The sequence below is a fragment of the Myxine glutinosa genome, chromosome 14 (genome assembly GCF_964187855.1).
Source record: "Myxine glutinosa chromosome 14, kmMyxGlut1.1, whole genome shotgun sequence".
Taxonomy (NCBI): domain Eukaryota; kingdom Metazoa; phylum Chordata; class Myxini; order Myxiniformes; family Myxinidae; genus Myxine; species Myxine glutinosa.
In genome coordinates, this window is record NC_136274.1 from 33293347 (window position 1) to 33321259 (window position 27913).

At 44.5% G+C, this 27913-nt stretch overlaps 1 protein-coding gene across 3 annotated transcripts in view; it reads right to left on the minus strand.

The window, feature by feature from the left end:
- Positions 1-27913, minus strand: part of LOC137439597 (vascular endothelial growth factor C-like) — a 74820-nt gene that overhangs the window by 2880 nt on the left and 44027 nt on the right. For 2 of the 3 annotated variants that reach the window (XM_068135508.2, XM_068135506.2), the window contains exons 4-5: positions 14413-14561; positions 13646-13728 (exon numbers count right to left, since the gene is read on the minus strand). In XM_068135508.2, the coding sequence (XP_067991609.1) occupies positions 13646-13728; positions 14413-14561 (232 nt within the window). The remainder of the gene's footprint in view (positions 1-13645; positions 13729-14412; positions 14562-27913) is intronic. The other variant, XM_068135507.2, reaches the window with a different exon arrangement.

Consider the following 27913-nt stretch of genomic DNA (forward strand, 5'->3'; position numbering starts at 1 on the left):
CTTTTACCTTTAAGACCCTTTCGACACTTTCGACTCCTTTCATGGTGTACAAATTTATGGGCAACTTGTAAAACAAAATACCGTATCATTTACTAACAAATAATTCAGTGGTCCAGGGAAAACCTTCATTCATAACACAACACCTGTCCAGTCCTCGAGGATTTACCTCATCACAACAATAGGTCCTGGGAATGAATTCTGAACTTGTGGAGTGGAGGGAGGGAGGGAGGGAATGAAACTGAATCATTCTTAATGGTATTTCATGTATTAAATGTGTTTTTGCCTTTTACTCATGAGAGATTTCCCTGTTCGCATCGACCTCTTGGTGGTTTTAGCATCTTTGAAATTGGATTACTGATTTGATTTCTTTGGCAAAGGTTAATTTATTATCTTTATTCTCGTGATTTTACGATTTTCACGAGCTTTGCAAGTTTATGGGTCTTACTATTCGTGTTATGGGTTTCACAGACCCAATACCTGGAAAGGTGTAAAGTTTTTGACAAAGCTGTGGAGATATCTTCCAAATAAAAGAATCATTGAATCATTTTTTTGAGCAATTACTCGTCCATGAGAATCGACTGATTACAAAAGATTAACGAATAATAAAAAAAAAAATGTACATTTATGTTTGATGGGTCTCCCAGACATTGAGAACGAACTCTTTCCCTTACACAGAGTCAGGGTGAAGGGGAGGTGTAAAGTTCATGGCAATATTGTGGATATATCTTCTAAATAAAAGGATCAGTAAAACATCTTTCTTGAGCAAATACTGCTCCATGCCCCTCCACTCCACCTTCTCCTCCCCTCCACCTTCTCCTCCCCTCCACCTTCTCCTCCCCTCCACCTTCTCCTCCCCTCCCCTCCACTCCACCTTCTCCTCCCCTCCACCTTCTCCTCCCCTCCACCTTCTCCTCCCCTCTACTCCACCTTCTCCTCCCCTCCACCTTCTCCACTAAAAAAACATCTAATCGTCATCTTGGATTCAGGGAAAGTTTGATGAAGTGCAGAAGCCACAGTGATAATCGCATGCACACTGGGCTGGCATAGCAGACACGCCACTGTGCACGCCGGATTGCACTAGTTAAGTAAAGATAGACATGATACTCTCATGCCATGCCTCACAGACAGGGTGATTCATCAGTGCGTGCTGTCCCTCAGATGGACGTTAGCTGGGTGTCCCGTCTGCTATCATTAGTTGGTGGATGTTAAAGATCCAGTGGTGTCCTTCGCCAAGAGTAGTCGAGATATCACTGGCATCTTCTTATTATAATCGAGCAAACGTATATGGTTATGTCGCTACGTATGTATTGTTGCGGATATGAGGAGTGTATTTTTTTATTGTGCGTATTGTATTGGAAATTGCTGTGTAACATTGTTGAATATGGCCCCTCCTGCCTCCAGAGTTGTGTAAAGGTTAAAAGGGCGTCCCGGTAGTTAATTCCATGAAACACCACATTGAAGGACACTATAATACCCTTGTTCAGTAGCTTATATCTTTATTATGTGTTTTAGGGTAAGGCCTTGTCTTCCATTAAACTGACACTCCATTGTACCGAGTGAAAGAGATAGATTCCCTTCATTCCCATTCCCAAAAACCTCCATTTCCCCTTTCGTAATTGCCAAGCCTCGATTGCCAATTACATCCCCTCCAAAGCCGCCATTGACCACGAGGCAGGGTTGGGGAAGAAAGGCGGGTCCCCACCTCGTCAGAGAGGGGAGGAGTGAGTCAGCCCCACTCAACCAACCACGAACAAGGGGTTGGACTTGGAGAGGTTGTGGAGAGAAACATCAAGGAGGTTCGCAAAGGTTGAGGGGCGGGGCCTATATAACCTGCAGCAGGACGTTCCCCAAGGAGAAGTGAGAGGAAGGGAATACGAGAGAGTTGCAAAAAGGTCCAAGGCTGAGCTGAGCTGCGTGGAGTTGTTGCAAAGAGGAGCTTTTACGAGAGATGAGCTGAGATCTGAGATGAGCTATGACAAGAGCTGAGTTGTGAGGTCCAAAAGCAGAGGTCATCCAGGGAAGCGCAAAAGCCTGCTATTCATCACCTTGCTCGCCAGCAGCAGCGTCTACAGCAGCAACAAGACTCGACAGCCATTTGGGGCCAGGACGGCGGTTTTGAGCAGGGCCGCGAAGGGACGGCGGCTGCCGAACGCGCCGATCGTGCTGCCAGCTCCGGACCTTCCTCTCCTTTCCAGCCATTCCTGCCAGCAAGTTCCCCATTCGTGTACGTGAGTTTGTTCTGTTCGTGCTGTCCTGGGTAGTAAACTAAGTCTGTATAAGCTAGTAATTTGCACTGTGTTACCTGCTTTTTCATGTCCCCTGTAAATAATCGTGACTGCTCTTTTTGCTTATGTGTGTGTAAATAATAAACCCCGTTACTCTTCTGTACGTCTTCTTCTTCCTCTTTGCATTCGTCGTCTTAGTCTTTTCCATATTGAATAGCGGTGGCGCGATACGGCCAACGTCTGGGTGAATCGGGTGAATCGGGGAAAAACTGTTCGGCCGCGGTACCTCCGCTCGGTAAATAACATCTAATCCGCGGACCATAACAGTATGTTTATCCGCGACGAAAACGTCTTCTTCTTCTTCAAAATAAATTACCACCCTCTTATTTAACCCTCTTAATTGCGTTAAGACTGCTGAGACCCCTCAGACCTTTCACGACCCTTTAATTCCCCAAAGACCCTTCAGACCACCCCTGAAGACCCCAAAGACCCAAAACACCCCAAAGACCCAAAATAACCATCAAGGCCCTGAGGCTCAAAAAGACCCCGAATACCCAAAAACCCAAAAGACCCCGAGGACCCAAAACACCCGGAAGACCCCAAAGACCCAAAACAACCCGAAGACCCAAAACACCCTGAAGACCCAAAACACCCCGAAGACCCAAACCACCCCGAAGACCCCGAAGACCCAAAACACCCCGAAGACCCAAAACACCCCGAAGACCCAAAACACCACGAAGACCCAAAACACCACGAAGACCCAAAACACCACGAAGACCCAAAACACCACGAAGACCCAAAACACCCCGAAGACCCAAAAGATGCCAAAGACCCTTAAGACCCAAAAGCCTCTGAAGACACCAAAGACCCTGAAGACCCAAAACACCCAACGACCCCTGAAGACCCAAAACACCCGGAGTACCCCTGAAGACCCAAAACACCCCGAAGACCCAAAACACCCCTAAGACCCTGAAGACCAAAAAGACCCCAAAGACCAAAAATACCCCGAAGACCCAAAAGACACCGAAGACCCTTAAGACCCAAAAGCCTCTGAAGACACCAAAGACCCAAAACACCCCAAAGACCCAAAATACCCTTAAAGGCCCAGAGGATCCAAAAGACCCTGAAGACCCAAATGGCCCTGAAGACCCAAAAGACACCGAAATCGTCAAAGATGCCTACCCCTCTGAAACGACGTGTGGTGAGGCGCGTGGAGCACGCCGAGTCATGCTAGTCCTGAACAAATGGCAAATTCCTGCCTTGACTAATTGCTGGAAAGGCAATTGCAAACCACCTAGTCGAAGTCCTGCGTCCAAGCAGAGCACTCAATCAATCAATATTCTGAAAGAACTACAGGGTTCCTTCGCTGAGATGCGAGAACCTGCTGGAAGGACAACAGTCTCTGCAGCACCTCACAAATCTAGGCTTTATGGGAAAGTGGCCAGATGGATGCCACTCTTGAGAAAAAGGTACATGACAGCATGTCTGGACCTTGTAAAAAGCACGTGAAAGACTCAGAGCATGAGGCAAAAGATCCTGTGGTCTGATGAGATGAAAATTGAACTCTTTCGCCTGAAAGCAAAGAGCTACGTCTAGTGGAAACCAAGTACAGCTCATCACCCATCTAACGCCAGCCATCCCTACCGTTAAGCATGGTGGTGGCAGCATCATGCTATGGGATGCTTTTCAGCGGCAGGGACTGGGAGACCTGTAAGGATAGAGGCTAGAGGGAACAATTAATGGAGCTAAATACAGGCAAATCCTTGAGGAGAACCTGCTTCAGAGTGCAAAAGGCCTAAGACTGCGGCAAAAGTTTACGTTCCATCAGGACAATGACCCTCAGCATACAGCCAAAGCAACACTGGGATGGCTTCAGAACAAGAATATGAAAGTCATCGAGTGGCCCAGCCAAAGGCCAGACTTGAATCCCATTGAGAATCTGTGGAAAGACTTGAAGATTGCTGTTCACCGACGCTACCCATCCAACTTGACAGAGCTTGAGCAAATCTGCAAGGAAGAATGGGAGAAACTCCCCAAATCCAGATGTGCAAAGTTGATGCAGACATACCCAAGAAGACTCGAAGCTGTAATCGCTGCTAAAGGCGCGAAGTATTGACTCAGGGGGTTGAATACTTGTGTGAATTAGATATGTCTGAATTGCATTTTTATTTAATTTGTAAAAAAATCTTTTTTTTAAAATTCCTCTGACATTACGGTGTATTATGCGTAGATCGGTGAGAAAATATCTCAATTTAATCCATTTTAAATTCAGGCTGTAACTACAAAATGTGGAAAAAGTCAAGGGGTGTGAATACTTTCTGAAGGCTCTGTACCGCGTGGTGTACCGGAATGTTTCTACAAGGACCAAACACAGAAAATGGTAAAGGCAACACCAACGACATGAAACTCTAATTTGATGATGTATATGTTCCAATTGCAAGTTTTAGAGAATTGCGGTAGTTCAGTGAGTACATATTCAATTCGTTTTCGAGTACCTATTTAATCCTTCATATATATTCATTCCTTTTTCTGTCTATTCCTGAGCGTAAATGACTATCAACCCACTTCTCGTTACATTTTTTCACCTCATCCACCTTTCCTGTCAAGTCTGATTGTCACAATTCCAGAAGAGACACTCAATGCTACACCTCCTCTCTTTCTACAAAAGGCTGAATCTTCGCAGTGCTACGGTGGTGTCATGGTTGGATCATCTGCTCCAAGTCTAGTCAGTCGGCGGTTTGACCAGTGACTGAGTCATACCAAAGACTTTCAAAATGGTAGTGCTGTTTCCTAAGTTGGGGCTCAGCATTTAAAATGGATAGAGCATGGACAACTATGGACAACGGAGCAACAGTAGTGAAGCCTTGATGGACCGACCTACTGGCCTCCCCCACGTTAAAGTTCCTTTTCCTTGTAAGGGAACTCAAAATCTTTTCAGCTACTAAGAAAGGACATTCCTTACTATTCGGCTGACTTGGTTTGTATTCGGAACCCGGCAGCACGTTGGAGTTCTCTGAGACGATGGCTTGAACTGAACAAACTCCTCAAGGTGCACCACAATGGTGCACCATTTTGGTACGGATGTGGTTTTGCCTGTACCATGAAAGGTTCAACAGCAGCTAAGATTTCGCATTGGATCTGTTCTGTCTTACCTTTGTGTTTCAGCTTTTTTTTTGGCAATTTTCTACTCGACTGTCGGGTCAAATTTGTGATTGTCGAGGCCTCAGGTCCTCAGGTCATTTCCTTTATTCCGCTCTTTATCCCGAGTGTCCTCTTGCGCTCTTCTTCTGTCTGTTCGGAAAAAAATTTCTTTGAAACGTTACAATCTGTAATCTCATTGTGCTTATTATCACTTCTTTCATTTCTTCTTTTCGTTAATACCACTTGGAAGTATTTGCTTATGATTTTTAACTTAACCTCCCCGCCACGACCTCTTCTCCCTCTTCACAGTTTCTGTTTCACATCTGGCATGCTCACATGTCTGCACTACATGTATTGTCACGCAAATCTTATATTCCTACTTCCCTTCTTGCTTTTATTAACCCAACTTTTTGTCCAGGTTGAAATGTTTCTTTTCATCTGACAGAATTAGGAAATCTACAAGGTTAATCTGGAAATGCCAGCTCACAACCGTTAACGCTTCCTTGTCTGGACACATGTGCCCCCAAATCATTATGGTTATGACATAATGGTTATGACAGGTTATGAAAGGTTATGACAAACTTCCCTGAAAATGTCTGCTGCTCTTCTTCTGCTCCAATCGGCTCATCTGATCATGTGCTTGTCAAAGTGGACATCTCTCTGACCATTCTCAGAGAGCCTCCTCAGCGTCGACGAGTCTGGCATTTCACTCAGGCCAACTGGCACGGTCTTCAAGCAGCCATCAATCATCTGGACTGGTCTCCCATCTCTACCGCCTCTGACATCAACTCATCCTGGGAATTCTTTCAAAGTAAATTGCTCTCTCTCATGCACAGATTTATACCATCTTGTCTTCAGTTGTCATACCCTTCCTCCCGTCCATGGTACACGGAATCTTGTGGTGAGGCTGTTGCCCTGAAACAACTTGCTTTCGTCTCCTGGAAAGCAAATCCAACGGAAGGAAATCTCATTTCCTTTCACAAAGCCCGAAACAAGTGTGTGTCCACCCTCAGGAGAGCCAGGAAACAATATCTCACCATTCTCAAGACCGAACTCTCTTATCTGTCTCCCTCTTCCAAATCCTGGTGGCGTCTGGTCAAATCTGTTTCTGGTGTTTGTTCCCCCTCCATCCCCTCCCTCACCTCAAACGGCTTAACGGCTGACTCCGCACGTGAAAAAGCTGAATGCCTCAACTCTGTGTTTGCCTCTAAATCTTGTGTCCCAAACCCATCCCTCTCTGTACCCACCGTACCCAGTCGTACCCAGCTGCTCCTGGACTCTGTGTCCTTTCCTCCTGACAAGGTGGAAAAGTTTCTGGCAACCCTCGACTCTGATTCTGCAACTGGTCCTGACGGCATCAGCCCAGGGGTCCTAAAATCATGTTCTTCTGCACTTTCACTCCCTCTTTCTGTTCTCTTCACCCTCTCTTTTGCTCAAGGTCATCTGCCATCTGCTTGGACATCAGCCAACATCACCGCTTTGCACAAAAAAGGTGCAAAAACAGATCCCAGCAACTACAGACCAATCAGCCTTCTCCCAATTATCAGCAAAGTCATGGAATCCATCATTGCTTCAGATATTAAATCTTTCCTCTTCTCCAATGGCTTGATCTCTGATCATCAATTTGGTTTCAGACCTGGTCACTCTACTCTGGACATGCTGCTTCTGCTTTCTCAACAATGGATGGAGGTCCTCAACGCCAAACAGGAAATTAGAGCTGTCTCCCTTGACATTTCACGTGCCTTCGATACGGTCTGGCACCCTGCTCTGCTCTCCAAACTCTCCTCCTTTGGTATCCATGGAAATCTCCACGCATGGCTGGCGGACTTCCTCTCTGGTCGTAGTCAACGTGTGGCCCTGAATGGGTTTCTCTCATCTCCTCTTCCTGTTCAGGCTGGAGTTCCCCAAGGTAGTGTTCTGGGCCCTGTGCTTTTTCTGGTCTTCATCAATGATCTCTCTGACTCTCTTGAAAATCCTCTCTATCTCTTTGCTGACGACTCTACTCTCTGTCGCTCCATTCCTCATCCCTCAGATCGGCAGTCTGCAGCCTCCTCACTCTCTGCAGACCTGGACAAAATCACAGACTGGTCAAACAAGTGGAACATGTCTTTCAATCCTGACAAATCTCACACTCTTACAATGTCTCTCCGAAAGGACCGACTGGACAACCTTCCCATCTACTTTCTCAACAATCCTCTCCAAGAAGTTCTGTCGCTCAAGCTTTTGGGTCTCACTATCTGCCATGATCTTTCTTGGGAAAACCACATTTCCAAGCTGGCCTCCAAAGCCAGTCGCCGACTGGGCATCCTCCGTCGTGCGAAGTCCTTCCTTGGCACACCTGAGCTCCTCACCACATACAAGGCTTTCATCCGCAGCTCAATGGAATACTGTTCCCCCCTCTGGGCTGGTGCTCCTGCCTCACACCTTGCTCGGCTTCACGCTGTTGAGGCCAAAGCTTTCAGAATCATTGGAATCTCCTGCGATGTAGTCAACGCCGAGGGCCTTTCACTCACTCACCGCAGGCAGGTTGGTGGTCTTTCTGTCTTCTACCGACTCCTCTCCGGCCTTGCTCCCCCAGCTCTCTCTGTGCTCTGTCCCCCCTATATTCCTTCAGGTCGCACAAGATCTGCCTGCAACCCTCTTCTGGGTAAACTGCCAAAGTCTAGGCTCTCTGCTCACCTTCACTCTTTCATTCCCCTTTTCTCCCGCCTCTGGAACAAACTCCCCCACTCCCTTCAATCCCACTCCTCCCTCCAGGTCTTTAAAACAGCTGTTCATCACCATCTCTTATCTTCCCCCATCGAAAACCTTGATCTTTTCTACCCCCGGTAATTCACCCCAGAGTCCTTGCAGTGTTCATATGTTTTAATCCTCTCCCACCTCCCCCCAAGTCCTCCCGATGTCCCTGCTCTCAAATGTTGTGTTTGTGTCCTTCCCCCTCTCTTTTGTGTCCTTCCCCCTCTCTCCCCATCTTGTCTACCGCTCCCCTTGTTTTTTGTGTTTTGTGTGTCGGTTTGTCTTTTTGTGTGATTAATGTTAGCTCTTGAGCCTCGATCTTGTATACAACAAAAAAAAAAAAAAAAAAAAAAAAAAAAATCACTCACCACATGAATCACAGCCCCCACAAAAAGGCCAATCCCATCTTCTCTCTCCCCACAGTGATGGCATCAAGGTGGCCATCCTCCCACTCTGAACCCAGGTTATAACTGAGAGCCCTTTTCCTTTATTCCGCTCCTTGTCGTACAACCCTACCGTACAACCCTTTGCCCAGAAATTGCTCTTGTTCCTCCTCCTTGTCCTGACGTATTCCTTTTTCCCTGAAGTTACTTCAACTTACCTTCCTAACCTGAAAGATTACTCTGAGGGGTTACCAACAATTACTCTCCAAGACAAGAGGCGAGTTTGTGTTCTCTTCATCAAACAGGAAACGGGAAACAGGAAGGAAACGAACAACAGTTTCAACCGAAAGAAAACTCTGTCATCAGCCATCATTCCTCCAGAAATCTTTCTTGCCCTTAAATCTCAGGTTCCCCTCACATACACCACAAAGTGATCGCTCTTTTGTGTAGCCTCTTCACCAGGTGATTTTGCTAAGGGCAACAAAAAGAAGCAAATTGTCACGCATCCTTTATAAGGGCCGAGGGGTGAGCCACCCAACTACAGATCCATCTCCAACAGACCTGCCAATCTTGCTCGTATGGACATGTCCCCTTTTCACAATGATCATACCTGTCTCATTCACAATGGGTGTATCATTGATAAATACCAATCCAGAAATTAGACACATTCAAGGACAGGCCCCATTGTTGGTGCGCATACCTTTAATTCATTTATCTTTAAACACTTCCACTACTAAAGATTTGTGTACTTATTTTAAAACAATTATGGGCAATTCCACGGTAACGGAATTACAACTCAGAGAAATTTTCGACATAATTTGACATGCAATGGATTAGTCTTAAGGTTTAACTGATTAACAAAACTTTTATGAGGTCAGGTGATACCCCTGTTATCATATCAAAAGGAAAATTGGATACGTCTTGCATGTGAAGGCTCCAAGATCAAAATAATGTTGGTAACGGAATTACATCAGAAAATTGGGTATAATTTTTCCCTCAACTTTCAAAAGAATTTCTATTGAATCTATAACACATTGGCCAAAGTTTGGTCCTGATCTTTATTACCTATGGTGTCAACTATGCCCTGGCAGGCATTTTTAGGGTTATATTTTTACTGATACTTCATACTTGACCTTTTTCCAATAAAGGCAGCGGTAACGGAATTACGTCTTCTGAAATTTTACCTGAAGAATGCCAATTCTTGAAGATCAGATAACTTGAAATTGCTGTGTTAGTACTTCATACGTTACCACCTTTAATATCAACTATAATACCAGTCAACTGCTTGTCAAATTTAAAATAGAGTGATTTACCTACTCAACATGATGCATTCGTAAAAACAACATGAAATTTATATGTAATCAAAAGTGGGCGGTGACCAAATACAACTCAATCTTTGTTTATATGGTCATTGGCTTCAAATTATGTAGTCCTGACACAGTTTGTTGGTTAGAACATCCTTTACTGTATATAAAACTGTATCTAATGTACATGGTAACGGAATTACGCTTATGACGATTAAATACACTGCTTTACAATGCATTATCTTCCATATTTAGCCCAAATCAATGCAACTGACATTTTGATCCTGAAACATTACACATACACACACATCAACACTATTTTTCATCTTATGTAACATATATCATAAACCTATGCAGGCATGAGGATTAACTCATGCGGAAAAAAACACTGAAATGGAGAAAAACAAGGAATAGAGTAAGTTGGGCAAGATCGCCAAAAATGGAGCTGAGCTGCAAGAAAACACTGACATTCTTGGTAAAGAACACCTGAATTCTGAACTCAGGTCTAATCCAGATAATTCTCATGCCTGCCTTTGGTAAGTATCATTTGAAATAATAGGTTAAAGCTGGATTACAATCGGAGAGTGACAAATTAGTTGGAAATCAATTGTTCAGGGTGAGTACACGATGGCATATAACAATGCCACTGAACATCTTGTTGCAAGTTACACACATTTATTTCAAGGTTATGGAGCCTCTTCTGTCCATTTGTGACTCATTGAGAATAGCTATGATATGAGACCTAGGAAGAGGATCAATGTCGTGTACTTCAGGCCAAACATACTTTTCAAATGCAGTACGTTTCAAGAAGTTAACTGTAACATCATCATCCACAGTTTTCAACACTTGGCCAATGAACTTTTTGGCATTTTACTCTTTGGAATATTGAACCAACACCCATTTGCAGTCCAAATTTCTATCTTTAACTTCACATCCATCGCTATCCATCTTGTCCTTGTTGTTAAAATCTCTTCCACCACCATGCTGGTCATCATCATCATTAGCTCCATCATTGCTGCCCTGGCTACCATTGTTTCCACCATCACCATTGTTCTGTTTATCATCATCATTGGTACCAATTCCATTCTCACAGCTATTGTCATCTTTATCTTGGCTACTTGCATCATCACCATCATCACCAAACTGCGTATCATCAGTGGCACCACCAACACTATTGTCCTGGCTGCACCTAATAATGTGCAGTGTCTGTGTAAACACAATGCAAGATGGAAATGATAATCACCTATACATTACACAATAAAGAGTAATGGGGCACACTGGAATGTTTATAGTGTATGCTTATGCCCAAAAAGTCTCCAAATTTCAAATCAAATTTTCAAGCAAATCAATAAAGTTATTGAAAAATAGGTTTTCTGTTCCTTGTTAAGTAGACATTTGTTCACACAAGACATGAAATTTCATAGAGATTTGATAAACTTTTAAATTTGCTTTTTTTTCCTCTCCCATGCGGAATTGCCCATATTAAAAAAAATTCCCTTTTTAAGGCCATTTTCCCTGCTAGAGTGGGGGGTTGGCCTTGCGGGCCCCATGACAATCATCATGTCCTTTTTTGAGGCAACGTTTTATGGCCAGATGCCCTTCCTGACGCCAACCCTTTAGTCGCCTCTTATGACACGTAGGGATACGGTGTACCTATTCTAAACCAGGGCACACACCGGCACATTCATCCCAGCAAGCTGGTACTCAATTTGCCGACCTCGGAAGGATGACAGGCTGAGTCAATCCCCCTGGTGTTAATTCAGCGATCGACCGGGATTCGAACTCAGGATCCTAGGATCCCAAGCCCGAACCGCTAAGCCAACACCAGGCTAATTGCATATACAGACTTGGCATTTAATATGGAATTTTTTTTTTCTTGACTTGGGTTTACTTTCTGAACTCAGTATATCAATCTGGTGAGTTTATTTTACCCTTCGGTGATGTCTGTTGAAAGAACCATGTCACTGATTGTCTTTCGCAGCAAGAAGTCAATAACAGGATTATATCACAGGTGGCGTGACAAAATGTAAGGACAGGTACATTTGACGATTGGCTTCACAATCGGGTATATAAGGGTTGTTGCATTCTGTATTAGTGGAAAACAACTGCTGCACGTCCACAAAAGTTATTGCCGCTTCCTCTGGAGATGGTCCGTCAACTTGACAATGCTGTTTGTCATGGAGTGGTGGCTTTACGAAATTCTGGCATGAAACAGCATGCTATTGCTCGGCAGTATGGCATCGCTCAAGGTCAGGTCTCAAAGATCCTGAAACGAAATGCTCAGAGGGGTGTCCGTACTCCAATACTGAGGCCAGGACGTCCACGCAAAACCACAAGGAGAGATGATCGTCAGCTGCACCGGTTAGTCTGCAATGGCCGTACCAAGTCAGCTAATCGGCTTAGGGCTGAGTGGCAGCAACTGACAAATGTGCCTGTATCCAGAAGGCTCGTCAACCAACGACTGGTTCAAGCAGGCTATCGTGCCAGGCATCCCCTGAGAAAGCCACGCCTGACCAGACAACACAGCCAGCGCCGATTGCAGTGGGCCAGAGAGCACCGTCAATGGCAGCCAGGACACTGGAATCACGTGACCTTCAGTGACGAGTCTAGATTTCTGGTCTATCGTCAAGATGGCCTCATCCGAGTGCGCAGACAAGTGCATGAAGCCCACAACAAAGATTGTATAGTGGCAAGAGTCCAAGCTGGAGGTGGTGGGGTGACCGTTTGGGCTGCTTTTCATGCAGGGGGCAAAACTGACCTGGTTGTTCTGAATGGAAACCTGAACCAGTTCAGGTACAGGGTCATTCTGGAAGAAACATTGCTTCCATTTGCTCGTGCAGCCTTTCGAGGAAACTTTATCTTCCAAGATGACAATGCACGGCCTCATCGTGCTCACATGATCCAACACTTTCTTGCTGACCGTGGTGTAGAGCATATGGAGTGGCCTGCCATGTCCCCAGATATGAATCCGATAGAGAAATTGTGGGCAGAATTAACGCGTCAAATCGACAACTTGGACCAGTAGCCTACCTCTGTGCGTGAATTGCAGCAGACTATTGTCACTGCATGGCAAGCGATTCCTGTCCAAACCTTGGCAAATCTCGTGAACAGCATGCCTCGACGAGTTCGTGCTCTCCTGAATGCTCGTGGGGGTTACACGAAGTACTGAACTGTAATTTTACTGTCCGTAATCCCAGTCATAATTTAGCTTTTGTTTTTGTTGAATTTTTTTTTGGCTAATGTGCAAAATAAAGAGATACTTCTGGAAAACACACAGAAGTTTAACACAGTACTGTCTGTGAATTGAGTTCGATATCAGTTTACATCACTTTCAAGGATCAATTTATTTGCTTCGAAATGTCAAATGTGGTTTTTGTTTCTTTTAAAGGTCACATTAACAAAATCTAGAATAATTTCAACATAATTCCAATGAACTTTTGGTTCTAAGTCATCTTGAAAAGTAAGTTCACCCCCACAAAAAAATATTCCATATTAAATGCCCAGTCTGTATATATATGTATATATGTATATATATATATATATATATATATATATATATATATATATATATATATATATATATATATATATATAAATAAATATATATATATACTGTATATATATATATATATATATATATATATATATATATATATATATATATATATATATATACATATATATATACACAAATAAATATTCCTCCATGTTTGCCAAACGAAAGCAATTCTTGTCCATTCATAAAGAACACAGACCTGAGTTTGAGTAGATATTAATACAAAGACAAAACGGTGCAAAGTGTGTAGGATTGTGAATGTGTGAGTTTCCAGGTAAGCCAACGACCCGTTGCTATTACCTGCACCTTGTTGAGCCACACAGCGGCATGCTTCGATATTCCAGCTCGTCCCCTTGGCACATGTGGCACTTGTTGGGCCACACCTGCAGAGCGCATGAGGTATGTGACTCAAGATAACGTCATGTAACTAAATTATAAACATTTTCACCACCATATTCCATTTGAATCAGGCATTTATACTTAAGAATTATACAAAATTGAATACGCAGCCTTGATTGTGATTATTTAACTCTTTCATGAGCTTTAATATCTGTATTTAAAAACGAAGTTCTTGGAAGAAGCCTACTTACTGAACTAGGGAGTGTAATGTAATCTCTCAATATTTATAGACCAAAAGCTGTCACAAGGATTTCTCAACTGCAGAGGGTTTCCGTCACATTCGTCTCTCCGACTCATCTCGGCTCTACCACTTTAAATGAGGACATTGGCTAACTCCTCAACATCATCCTCAGACCTGCTCATCTCTATCTGCCTGTTGCACACATTTCATAACTGCATGTCAAATTATTCTTTGTTGAGTTTAAAACCAACCTTGCTTCCTTATGTTACTTTAGGTATTAATGTAAACAGTATTAGAAAAATATGCTTTGAAGATCTACTCAATAATAGATATGCTGAAGCTTGCAAGTAAAGCTGGAGTTGCTTGACACATGCTGGACACATGCTGGACACATGTGACATGTACAAACCTTGTTTTTTTCCAATTTTTATCATCTCTCATATAATCATAAGCAACTGCCTCTATCTCTTGTACACTTTTGACTTACTGTGCACTATTGTGCCATGTCTTAGACAAAGAACGAGGTGGACGGGCATTGTGGAAGGGCGTGGTCAAACAGTGACACTCCGTGTGATTCTTGTAGCTGATGGTAACTGGGCGGATTACTAGCTCTGGGAACAAGGAGATCTCAATAACCTTGGGGCAGAAGGAAAGAAGAGGCGGCAGGTGTAAGCGTTACGGTTAGGTGTATACTCCTGGATATTGGGCGTTTAACCAAGAGGTGGTTACATGGGAGATAAATGATTTGACCACAGGTGAGAAAGCAACAAGTCTATGCTTGTACCAATAACGTCAATGTTTTACAAGTCACATGCAGAGAAATGGACTTGCAGCTTTGTCCGTATGCTGAGACATCTGAATTGTTAAAGTGTCAGCAATAATATTTTTCATGCACTCGTACTGCAAGAAGGTGGATGAGTAATATTGTCATGTTGTTGTTGTTGTTGTTGTTGTTGTTGTATTGCCCCGGACAGTTCTCATAAACATGCCCGCGGCAGAGAGACAGGCGAATGATCCCCCAGGAGCGACCCAGAGATCCTCCACATCAAAGATGGTGGAACTCCACCTCCACGAAGTCAGGGCCACAGAAGCGTTAGAGAGGGAGAGAAAGAGAGAGAAAGAGAGAGAAAGAGAGAGAAAGAGAGAGAATGAGAGAGAAAGAGAAAGAGAAAGAGAAAGAAAGAAAGGGCCAGTCCATGTGGTCCGGTCGGCACTCTGACCGTGCCCATGCTGTCCTGACAAATCCGGTCAGCGAGGAAGAATAGGGAAGATTTTGTCCCCGACTTGCATTGGGGTTGTAACCACCATGAAGAGGCATATCCGATAGTTGTCAATATTGTCCAGTTGACGGGATCGCTAATGCTTACCCATCACGCCAAAGCAATATGCTTCGCGAATAGCCAAATTAAATGAAACCACGTTTGAGCAGAAAAGGTTTCTTTCCCGGACGAGATTTGTATCCCATCGGTCTCTTGAAACGAGTTTATATAATTAATTTATTTATTCGCCAGGGATTTACCAATCGGGCTGGAACAGTTCGCGTGCACGAGAAGGTGGTAACCAGGTGACATGTCTCAATAAATAATACAGGTTTATTAAAAGACCAACAACACAACCTGAACGGTAACCCCGGGATGAAAGATAGACTGAAACAGATGAAGAAAAAAATAATAAATAAATACACCTTACAATCGTAACAATAGATACAATAGTAACAGAGCTAGGACGATGCTACGAGCACACAACCACATTCACTCACAACGAGGGGGGCAGGGTTGAGAAGCGGGCAGGCAAGGTCTTTCAATGGATACAGGTTGTGAACACACTTCACCGCAGGCAGTATGGGTCAGCCCTATGGCCACGGCACCAGATGAGCTTGTACAACTCGACGCAAAGTGCAGTCCACAATTCCAATCCAAGAGAGTCATCTGTGAACCCCTGTTTCACTGACCGCCTCAACTGGCCCGACCGACTTTCAAACCCTATGTACGTTCCTCTACAGTCGCAAACATTCACAAATCGCACATATGTGAACACTCCAAGGCTACACACCTCCATCAGCCGCTGGGCCGGTTTTATCACTTATTGGCGAGTCATCAGCGACAGAATAGACAGAAATGCGCACCACCGATTCTCCGAAACATGCACCATGTGCAATGCCAATAGCAGTCATCATAATGCCCAATCAAGTCTCTCACCTGCAATGTGCTTCTTTGCCTTTAGGTAGTGGCACCTTCGCACCAATTCCCAATTGATCCACATACAGGCTTATCGCCAATTTAATAACCATAAATGGGGCAGGGGAGAAGGGAGGATACAGGGTCACTAGCAGCGATAATGTCCAACAGTGAAAAATGAATGACAATAACCCATGCCCATGGTTCCAATGACGAAATTATTAGGCCGTACCCTCTCTTACAAGGTCACAGGGCATATAGCGAGGAGAAGAGACAGCAGAACCTGGTGCAAAAGCAGCTTGCTCACAACTTGGTTTGGTCTTGGCACAGCTGACCTCAACCCCAGGGCACACCACGAACAGTGGGGGAAGGAACTGCTAGTAAAGGAGCGTTAAAGTACAGTGGGGCAGGGCCCAGGTGGTAAGGGAGGTCCGACCGGAGTGAGGCCTGGAGCGAAGAGTAGAGCCGAAGCCAAGAGAGCAATTTCCGCTTGTCCCATCCTTTTGTAACCCCTCTTTGAGGGACTTTGCTGCTGCCTGTTGCACACTCAAATGGTCGCCCAGCAGGGAAAATTCCCCCTACCTTTCCGTAGCCTTGTCAGCCTGGTGTTGGCTTAGCGGTTAGGGTGCCGGCTTGGTATCCTAGGATCCTGGGTTTGAATCCCGGTCGATCGCTGAATTAACGCTAGGGCGGTTGACTCAGCCTGTCATCCTTCCGAGGTCGGCAAATTGAGTATCAGTTCACTGGTAATTCCCTGTGTGTCGCAAGAGGCGACCAACAGGGTTGGCGGCAGGAAGGGCATCCGGCCATAAAACATTGCTTCAAAAAGGGGACCACGGTGCCTGAAAAAGGCCAACCGCTGCTCTGCGGGGAAAATGGCCTCTACAGGTGGTTCTTCTTCTTTCCGTAGCCTTGTGGTTCTCCACATGTAGTACTCATGCAAGCCACATGTATGCTGGTGTCACCACACAGAAACATGTGGATGCTGCCACATGGACTCCCACTTGACTGTTCACCAATGTAATTACCCCGCGCACGTGAAGCAAATGGCGGGGTTAAGCAATCAGTTAACGTCTGTCTGTCTGTCTACCCGTACATCCACAAAAGTCTATTTATGATTGAGGAACAACTTTATTTTAATTGAATGTTGTATATTGAACACGAATCGGAACATGAATAGGAAAACGAACCTGCAGTTGAACAGTACTTTGGCTGCGAATCCGTCCTGATCCATCATGTGCAGAGAAGAGCAGGATTGTTTTGCTAGTCTGTCGGCCGGTCTAGCAGTTCAAAAAAATTGAAAATCATTGCAAACAGGAAACTCGCTGTTTTAATGAACGTTACAAAGGACACATACAACAGGCACGAATAACTAAAGTAACGTTAAATAAGGTGGTGTATAAGACACTGCATCAACGGCACTAAACTTCCAAGAAATATTTTCTACAGCCTTTAAAATAATTATATTTCAATTGAATTATATACTTTAACACTGCGTGGGATATCGTGTTATATTAGCTCTCTAGTTTATTTATTATTAAATTATTATAGTTTATTAAAATCCGTGTTTCACACTTGCACCTCACATGAGCCCAGGTAAAAAATATCACTTAAAATATTGTTATGAATTTTGGGGTTGTGATAAAAATAGATTTAGGTAGATCTGCATAGGTAGGTGCTCCGATGATCGTGGGTAGCAAGAACCACTTCGATGTACAGTAAGTCAGGGACCTGTGTAGTCTGGATGTCGGATAAGTTGGATATTTGTCCCCGCCACGAGGGGGCGGGGCCTGTTATTTAGTTCAGGGATTATGTTAATTCCCTTGTACGTCGTTCCCTCTGTGATCATTCCTTTGTCCCATATGGCAACGCACCGTAGACATTAGTTGGGCCCATTAGTGACACCACACACACTACTTAAATTCCCCTCCATCACAATAACAATAAAACTCACCGGAAGCCAGTTGGGGGCATTGCCGATGGAACCACAGCCAGCCACATCACCAGCTGGCATAGCAACACACATCGAGCAAGCCAGGCAATAGCCACGCCCAGAAGGACTCGTGATTGGCCAGGGCCGGGCAAGAAGCTTCCCTGGGATTGGTGGAAGGAGGGGCGAGCAAGAAGCAACGAACTGATTGGCCACCGATGAATGGCATGAGAGAGAAGTGACGCGGCCATTGTTGGGGAATTGAGCCTGTGATGTTGGCAGGCAGGGATTGGCAGAGAGAGAGAGATGACACCAAGAGGGGTTGCTAAAAATGGAAGAAAGACCGACATTTGCTCTCTCTCGTCCCTGCTCGTTGCAATAGACAGTGGTGCATGGACCTCGTTCGCTCTTGCCCTCACAATTCCTCTGCTCCGACCTCTTGCCCTCACGCCTTCCTTCACCCTCGACCCTCTCTCCTTTCGGATCCGAACATTGGGTGCATCGCAGTTCCGTGCCGAATCCGGCAGGTCATTGCACGGCTGAGGAGGAGCGTTGCACGCCCGCTCGCTCGCTTGGCGCGAGAGGCCTTATCGAGGCCGAGTGAACGGGGGTGCGTCGGGGCCTTGTTCCCGCTAACTGGAGCCGCGTCAGACGACTGCGCTCGGAGCCTGACGATCCCTGACACACTGCAGACACAGATAAGCCGCAGCACACACCGACACGACGCGGTTCTTTTATTACATCTCCATTTGTCTGTGTTCTAAGTCTGTGTGTAGGAGCGCTCATTAGGGGGTTGTAGTATTTACCAGCGCATTCTTGTTATCCGGTTCCGTAAAATAAACCTGTTTATTTTTGTACATAAATTCCGTCTTCGGTTTGATTTATTTCCTGCAGGTTTGAAGACTGCTCGGATCACGCCAGGTAAAAGCCCCCGCTTCTTCTTCTTCTTCCTCTCTCTCCCCCCCTACCCCCCCCCCCCCTCTTTTGCGTGCTTGCATAGTGAAATCCGCCATTGAATGACACCTCAAAGTAAGCTCAATTGGTCATCTGTGGGTGCTCCGTCTTAATAGAGCCGTCCACACGACAATATGTTTAGGATTTGTGATGTCACCTGCACACCTTGCAATTTTTAGATAATAATGAGAAAATGACGACATCACATCAATGAACAAAATTAAATTATATATATTATACACTGCTGTGCAAAAGTCTAAGGCAGATTCTGGAGTTTAAATATGTGGATGTAATGAGCATCACTAATTTACTCAAAGCTTCCACGAGTGTTTTCTACTATCTATCTATAATTCCAGCAATCTCTGTGTGTCTGTGTGTCTGTGTGTCTGTGTGTCTGTGTGTCTGTGTGTCTGTGTGTCTGTGTGTCTGTGTGTCTGTGACCGCTGTTTCTCGACAACCACGGGTCCGATATACTTGAAACTTGCCAGGTATATTGCTGGGGACCCGAGGATGTGCCTTTTCAAGGTTTCATATTAATCGGACAATTACTTACCGAGCTATGTCCAAAAAACGCTGCAACCAATCAGAGAGCAGCGAGCTATCACGTGTGCCGAACGTGGCGATCAGACTCTGCCTCGGACGGCACATTTGACAGCGTATTCATTTATTTCACGTTGGAAAACTATGTTGCCGTTAAACTATGTTTTAAAACGAATTCAAACTGCGATTAAATTAAAACGATTCATCCTAACTGCGATTTGCGAACTTCCGGACAGTGACGACTTATCTTCCGGCAGCCAATCACAGAACGCTCTGTTGCGTAGGCGTGGCCGATGTGAGACGAGCGGAGCTGAGCGCGTTACGAGCTGACCGCCATTACGGTACGTAATTCGATTTCTTATGCGCATTATTTCTCCCAATTCAGTCAGAGCGAAGGGCGGAAGCGAAGAGCGTTGCTTTTTTTGTTTACGGGCGTACGGGCGGGGTAGAGCGTACGGGTAGCGTTTTTTTTTTTTTTTGGCCACGGAACGGGCACCCACGTACGGGCAATGCCCTAGTTATAACAATGTTGATTATTATTACCGCATCTTAGTTTGGGTGAGAAGAAGCCAGGCTTGTCATTTAACAATAATTGGTTCACATTGATCATAATCTTCAAAACTTGGCATCACAACAACATCTCAAAGTAAACTATACATGAACAACTAATATGAAGTGTTGTAGTTGCTCATCCATCACATTTACCAATTATATGTAATTGATGACTCATTGTCAGGTGTTCCTCTTCATTAACCTCAGGTGTTTCTCTCGACACATCCATAAAACTATAAGCCGAGGATATATGCAATTTCGTACTGCAGAATACAGATCTACCGAGTTTAACTATTGGCTTAAAACAAAATGGCGAACATTTTAGTAGAAGATCACCATCGAATTGTGTTTCTGCATAAAGAAGGAAAAAGATTGAGTGAAATAGCTCATATCACTCAATTTTCAAGGTGCGGTATCTGAAGCACAAAGAACAAGTACAGAGAAACATCATCTGTAATTGACAAACCCAGGAATGGAAGATCAAAACATAAGGGTAATACCCCTGGCGATACACTCCTAATACCCCTGGCGCTCACCCGGTAGAATAAACAGTATACTGCACTGACTAAATGTATTTTAAACCAATTTCAATGGTTGTTGGAGGACCGGGCAGCATGTAGAATTATACTAACATATTCATAAGACTTTAAACAAACAAACAAAAAATACCAATTTTGGTCCTCGCCTCCCCCCACCCCCACCCCGTATACCTCCTCAGACCCCAATATTTCTAATGCCTTGAACAAACTTTGGTACCTCACGGGTGGTGAAGTTTCATAAAAATAGTGTGTGTAGTTTCAGAGGAAAAAGCAAATTCCTATTTTGGGGGGGGTCAAACCTGGACCCACTTTGACCCCCAGTAACCCCCTTAGAGCCCGATTTATTTTAATGCCGTGAACAAAGTTTAGTCACAACACAACAAATATAATTTGTACTAAGTTTGGTCATAATCCCTTCAGTGGTTTCGGAGAAGAAGTTTCAAGTGTTTATGGATGGACTGATGGACGACGCACCATCGCATAAGCTCCCCTGAACTTCATTCCAGGTGAGATAAAAATGTTTAACAAGAATGAGGAATACTGTACTTGAAGATAAAGGCCTGGTTGCATAAAATTCCCTGATCCTTAAAGAAAGATTTCCCTTAAAGTACACTGTGATTCCTTACCTAAGAATACCTTCACAAAAATTCATTCGATTCTCATTCATCATTTTTTGTTTGTGTGGCAAGGGTGCCCGGAGGGCGTGCATGGCGTTGGTGTCCTGTTTTCTGAGGAGTTTGTAGACAGTGAGGTGAGTGTGACAAGAGTGAGTGATAGGTTGATGATGGTGAAAATGATGAATGGAAAGCTCTTGGTGAACGTCATCTCGGGATATGCTCCGCAGGTTGGTCGGAGCGATGAAGAGAAGGACAAGTTCTGGTGTGCGATAGAGAAGCTGATGGAAAACGTGAAAGATGAGGAAGTTGTTGTGGTAGGAGGAGACCTAAATGGACATGTGGGAAGGAGTATGGATGGTTTTGAGGGAGTTCATGGGGGTTACGGATATGGTGTGAGAAATGGAGAAGGTGAAAGGATTTTGGAGCTTGCGGATGGAGCTGATTTGTTGATTTGTAATACTCAGTTCCAGAAAGAGGATAATAAGCTTGTTACATACACGTCAGGTGGGTCGACGACAACCGTTGACTACCTGATGGTGCGTAGACGAGATAGGGGGCACCTCCGGGACACAAAGGTGATCCCGGGGGAGGAGGCTGTTTCACAGCACCACTTGGTTGTCTGCGACATAAGGGTGAAAGGTACGAGGAGAGCTCGGCGGGTGAAGTTCCAACCGAGAATGAAGGTGTGGAGGTTGAAAGAGGTGACAGTAAGGGAGGCATTAAAAGAGAGGCTGAGTAGGGTTGAGGATGATGTGGTTGAGCTTGAAAGTGGTTGGATGTCAATGAAAGCTAGTCTGTTGGGAGCCGTTGGTGAGGTATGTGGATGGACAAAAGGACCACCGAGGCACTCGGAAACATGGTGGTGGGATGATGAAGTTGGAAAGAGGATTGACGAGAAGAGGAAGAAGTTCAAGGAGTGGCAGAAGGCGAAGGGTACGGGAGCAGAAACAGCAGAGCATGAAAGTTATAAGGCAGCCAAGAAGGCTGCAAAGAAAGAGGTGGCAAAGGCGCAGGAGGCATGTAGGAAAATGTTCGGAGAACGCTTGGATTCGAAGAGGGTCAGAGAGCAGTATTCAGGATTGCAAAGCAGATAGCGAAAGAGAGGTGTGATGTGATGGGGGTGAGTTGCTTGAAGGATGAAGTGGGACAAATCGTTGTGGACCCAGATGGAATTAAAGGAAGATGGAAAAGATATATGGAAATGCTGTTGAATACAGAGAATGAATGGGATGGCAACATAGAGAGTAACCCAGTTTTAGGACCGGCAGAGAAGATAACTGAGAAGGAAGTTGAGGAAGCGATAAAAGCAATGAAGAGTAGAAAAGCGGGAGGGCCGACGGGAGTTGTGGGAGATATGTTGAAGGCAGCAGGAAGTTGGGGTGTGAAGAGAATGACAGAGATCTGTAATCTGGCGGTGAAAGAAGGCCGCATTCCAGTGGATTGGGAACTGAGTACCCTCGTCCCTCTATACAAGGGGAAAGGTGACCCTCCAGAGTGTGGCTCGTACCGAGCGAGAAAGTTATTGGAGCATGGAATGAAGGTGAGAAAGTGAAGATCGACGAAATGCAGTTTGGATTTATGCCAGGAAGAGGAACGACAGACGCGCTTTTTATTGTGAGGCAGTTGCAGGAGAAGTGCATGGAGAAGAGGAAGAAGTTGCTTCTTGGGTTTGTTGATCTGGAGAAAGCATTCGATGGGGTTCCACGCAAAGTATTGACATGGGCAATGAGGAAGTTAGGAGTGGAGGAATGGTTGATCAGAGTAGTGATGGCAATGTACAAAAGAGCACGCACAGCTGTAAGGACAAAGGACGGGAACAGTGGTGAGTTTGAGGTGAAGGTGGGAGTGCATCAGGGGTCGGTACTAAGTCCACTACTATTTGTAGCTGTGATGGAGGTGCTGGCCCAGAACGTAAAGGAGGGTTTACCGTGGGAGTTGTTGTATGCAGATAATCTGGGGTTGATTGCGGAAAGTATGGATGGACTGAAGGAAAAGATGAACAAGTGGAAGGAATGTATGGAGACAAAAGGTCTGAAGGTGAATATCGGAAAGACGAAGGTGATGGCAAGTGGTAAAGCATGTGGTGAGGTGGAAAGAACTGGGAAGTGGCCCTGTGCTGTGTGCAGGAAGGGTGTCGTAGTGAACTCCATTCAATGTACAATGTGCGCTGAGTGGGTTCATCAAAAATCTAGTGGTCTGAGAGGGTCATTAACCAGTGTGGTAGCTACATTCAAATGTAAGGTGTGCACAGAGGGAGCTGCACATGGAGGAAAGGTTGAGTTGGATCTTGGAGACGGCGTGAAGCTGGAAGGTGTGAAAACATTTTGCTACCTCGGAGGCATGCTGAATGGAGAAGGGTGGATCAGACTCGGCAACGGTTGCTAGAGTGAGATGTGCATGGAAGAAGTTTGGGGAACTGAGGGGCATGCTGACGAGGAGGGGAGTGTCGTTGAAGCTGAAGGGAAAGGTGTATGCTGCATGTGTGAGAAGTGTTATGATTTAAGGGAGCGAGACATGGGTAATGAACGTAGAGCAGCAACGAAGGTTGGAAAGGGTGGAAATGCGAATGGTTCGATGGATGTGCGGAGTATCGTTGAGAGAGAGGAAGACAAATGATGAATTGCGAAAAATGATGGGAATAGAGCCTGTGATTGATGCTGTGAAGAGGAACAGGTTGAGATGGTTTGGTCATGTGTTGAGGAAGGATGAAAGTGACTGGTTGAGAAGAGTGATGGAAATAAATGTAGAAGGAAGTAGAGGACGGGGAAGACCGAGAAAGACTTGGCTGAAGATGGTGGAAGAAGAAATGCAGGCAAGGGGGTTAACAAGGGGAGATGCAGAAAATAGAGCAAGATGGAGAAGATTGTCATGGGGACCGCAAGGCTAACCCCCGCTCTAGCAGGGAAAATGGCCTTAAAATGCATGTTGTTGTTGTTGTTGTTGTTGTTGTTGTTTCGCACCTATATTTTGCTTTCATAATTTCACACTTTCACCATTCTTGGAAAGTTTCCAAATGCACACATTAACGCATTTGCAACTGGCTCTCGGTCTCCCTGTCCTTGTGGTGATGTAGCAGCTGCGGTGCCAGCGGTATTGTTCAATCTGAGTTTCCGGTTAGTTTTCTTTTTAATTAGTGTCGTTTAATGGGCGATTTTGGCTAGTGTCTAATGCGGTGTCATAAGGAACAAAGGTATAGATTACAGAGGTATTGACACACAGGGGATTAATTTACCCATAATCCCTGAGCTAATTAACTTACTTTTTCCACATGCGAAATTTGCATTTATGTTTATTTAAATTATACAATGGGCTACAAAATGTAAATGTTTCATGATATTTGTTATATTATATCACCTTTATCTTTCAATATTGTTGAAATGAAGATCAAATAGCTGTATGTTGAAATATGTTTAAAAAGTCAAAACTTTCCATGGGGTGTACCTACTTTTTCACGTGACTGTATATGTATATGTATATATATATAATATATATATATATATATATATATTTATATATATATATATATATATATATATATATATATATATAAAATATATATATATATATATAAATAAATATATATGTATATATATATATAAATAAATAAATATATATGTATATATATTGTAAATGATAGCACACTGAGCAGTAAAAAATAATTTTAATTCTTTATTAATCACCTGACGTTTCGAGAGCAAACTAGTTCTCTTCCTCAGAGGCGTTAAGTGTTATGTTAACCATTAAGTTCCGTTTGGGACGGTTCACGTCATGGATTGGTCCAAGTCCTTGCCAATCACAGGGCTTCCCTGCATTCAAATGACTCTGCCGTTTTGACGTTGTAATTGATTGCGTAGTGCTTTGTATGTGGGATGTAAGTCGATGTGTCGGTTGATGGAGTTTTCATCAGAGTGCCAGGCCTCGCTAATCTCGCGGTTCCCTCTCAAAGATCCTGTGCCAAGGATCGTGGTCTGATTCCATGAGAATGTGTGTTGGTGTGTGTGTGTGTGTGTGTGTGTGTGTGTGTGTGTGTGTGTGTGTGTGTGTGTGTGTGTGTGTGTGTGTGTGTGTGTGTGTCAGTCGCAACCAATGACAACTTGTCTTGTCGTCTTGCAGCACGTTGGTGTTCAGTTTCAGTTGGCCTTGTGGTTAAGCGTTTGGACGTTTGGCCCACATAATTGGCTTCACAATCTTCATATTGTTTGTTGTCGATGACATTCTGTCAAATATGTTCAGCTGGTCTTTTGGCTTTGACACCTGTGCTCGTAAGGACACTTGTGGTTTGTGGGTGATGTTGATGTTGTACTCACGTAGTATGCGGCTTGTGGTTTCAGAAGCGTGTTGTATGTATGGAAGTGGCACCGTGTGTGGAGGTTTGGTTGGATTGTTGTTGCTGTCGTTGGATTTCCAGCGACAAGATTTGATAAATGCATTTGTGCCAAACAAATAAATGAAGCCAATTATGTGGGCCAAACATCCAAACACTTAACCACTTCCAGCTGACAAATGTGGTGACTATAGGTTGACCAGCACTCAGCACCATACAGCAGCAATGTATTCAGAACCACAACTCTATAGACTGATATTTTAGCAATCATTCTAATATCGTTAGTCTGGTGTTGGGCTAGCGGCTAGGGTGCCAGCTTAGGATCCTGGGTTCGAATCCCGGTCGATCGCGAAATTAACGCCAGGGGGGTTGACTCAGCCTGTTCATCCTTCCAAGGTCGGCTAATTGAGTACCAGTTCACTGGTAATTCCCTGTTTGTCGTAAAAGGTGACAAAAAGGGTTGGCGGCAGGAAGGGCATCCGGCCGTAAAACATTGCTTCAAAAAGGGGACCAACAAAAAACAACAACAACCACGGTGCCCGAAAAAGGCCAACCCCCGCTTTGCGGGGAAAAATGGCCTCTAAAAAAAAAAAAATTCCAATATCGTGACTGCTCCAGACTCGGTGGTAGAGACGGCCAAAAGATGTACTAGCTTTTGCTAAACGACTCGAGATTTCCTGATCCAATTGACCATCAACACACAAAACACTTCCTAGATTGGTGTAAGCATCGGTGTTCTTCAGTTGTTGACCGTCCACAAATATACACAGCTCAACACGCTCCAAACTAGGTGGGGATACATAACCTCAGTTTGTTTTTGATGCTAATAGTGAGTCCAAAGTTTTTCACTGCAGTAGAAAAACTATCCATGAGTAACTGAAGCTGCTCCTCGCTGTGGGCAAATAGGCCACAGTCATCAGCGAACAGGAGGTCGCGGATTAGTTGTTTGTGCCATAGCTGTGAAGAACAAAATGAACAGAATCGGGGCAATCACACTGCCCTGCTTCACGCCAGTCGTGAGAGGGAAGCGTTTGGAGAACTGTCCATCTGCACCCACACGCCCATGCATGCCATCGTGAAGCTGCTTCAGTACATAAACACATTTGTCTGGGAATCGCTGCTCTGTCAGGATTTTCCAAAGGGCTTCTCAAGACAAGATGTTGAAAGCTTTTGTTAGATGAACAAATACTGTGTGTAGACCGTCATTTTACTCAATACATTTTCCTTGGTTGGGTGCTCCTCAATGTGGTGCACGACGGGCTTTTGTTCCATGGCATTTAAGCTGCATTGCTCAGCGATAGATGGCCGGTTCAGCAGCCCCTTGAAATGTTCTTCCAACGTTTCAGCATAGATGTCCAGTCTGTCAAAAGCAATTGTCCATCAACTGACAAAAGAGGGGCAGGACCTTGGCTAGATGGACCATACAATTCCTCAACTGCTCGATGGAAATTTTTGACGTCATGGGTGTCAGCGTATTTCTGAATTTGTCACGCTTTCTCAATGAGCCAATCATTTTTGAGCTGCCTTGTCCTCTGTTGCAGTCGTTTTCGGGCCTCAGCAAACGCTGCATTTGCAGCCCTTGTGCTTCGGTTCCTCATTTTATGGAATGTCACTTTTTTCTTATCAATGCTAGGCTGCAGCTCTTCAACGTTGTCTGCAAACCAGTCTGGCTGTTTTCTCTTCACTGCTTCAAGTACCTCCTTTGGCGTTTCAAAAAAAAAGGCACGCAACTTGTTCCACTTTCCTTCCCGACTGTCTTCAATTAAACTTTGATTTTCCATCAGCACATCCTCCAGCTTATATTGCATCTCATTTTTTGTTGTGAGATCTTTCAGCATCGTAACGTTCAGCTTCTTCACTGGTTGACAGTTCCGCTTCTAGTATGGCGGTGTAATAGTCAGCTTTAATATGGAACGCACCATTCTGTGGTCTGTTTGGCACTCTGCACCTCACATCATCCTCGTGATCGTAACATCTTGCACATCTCTGCTTCTTACAATGACGTAATCAATAAGGTGCCAATGCTTTGATCACGGGTGCATCCATGTGGTTTTGTGCTTTACATGTAGCTGGAAAATGGTGTTGGTATTAGTGAGACCATGTTCATGACATGTGGATAGAAGAAGGAGGCTATTTGAGTTGTATTTCCCGACCCCACAGCACCCGGTGGTCTTGGGCCACGCTGCATGTTCAGTTCCAACACGAGCATTGAAATCACCAAGAATAATTTATCAGTTTGTTCTCCTTTGGTGTCTTGTTGATCACATATATATGAACATGGAAGGATATTAAGATAGAGATAGATAGATAGATAGATAGATAGCCAGATAGAGTTGCAGGTATTAGAAAATTCAG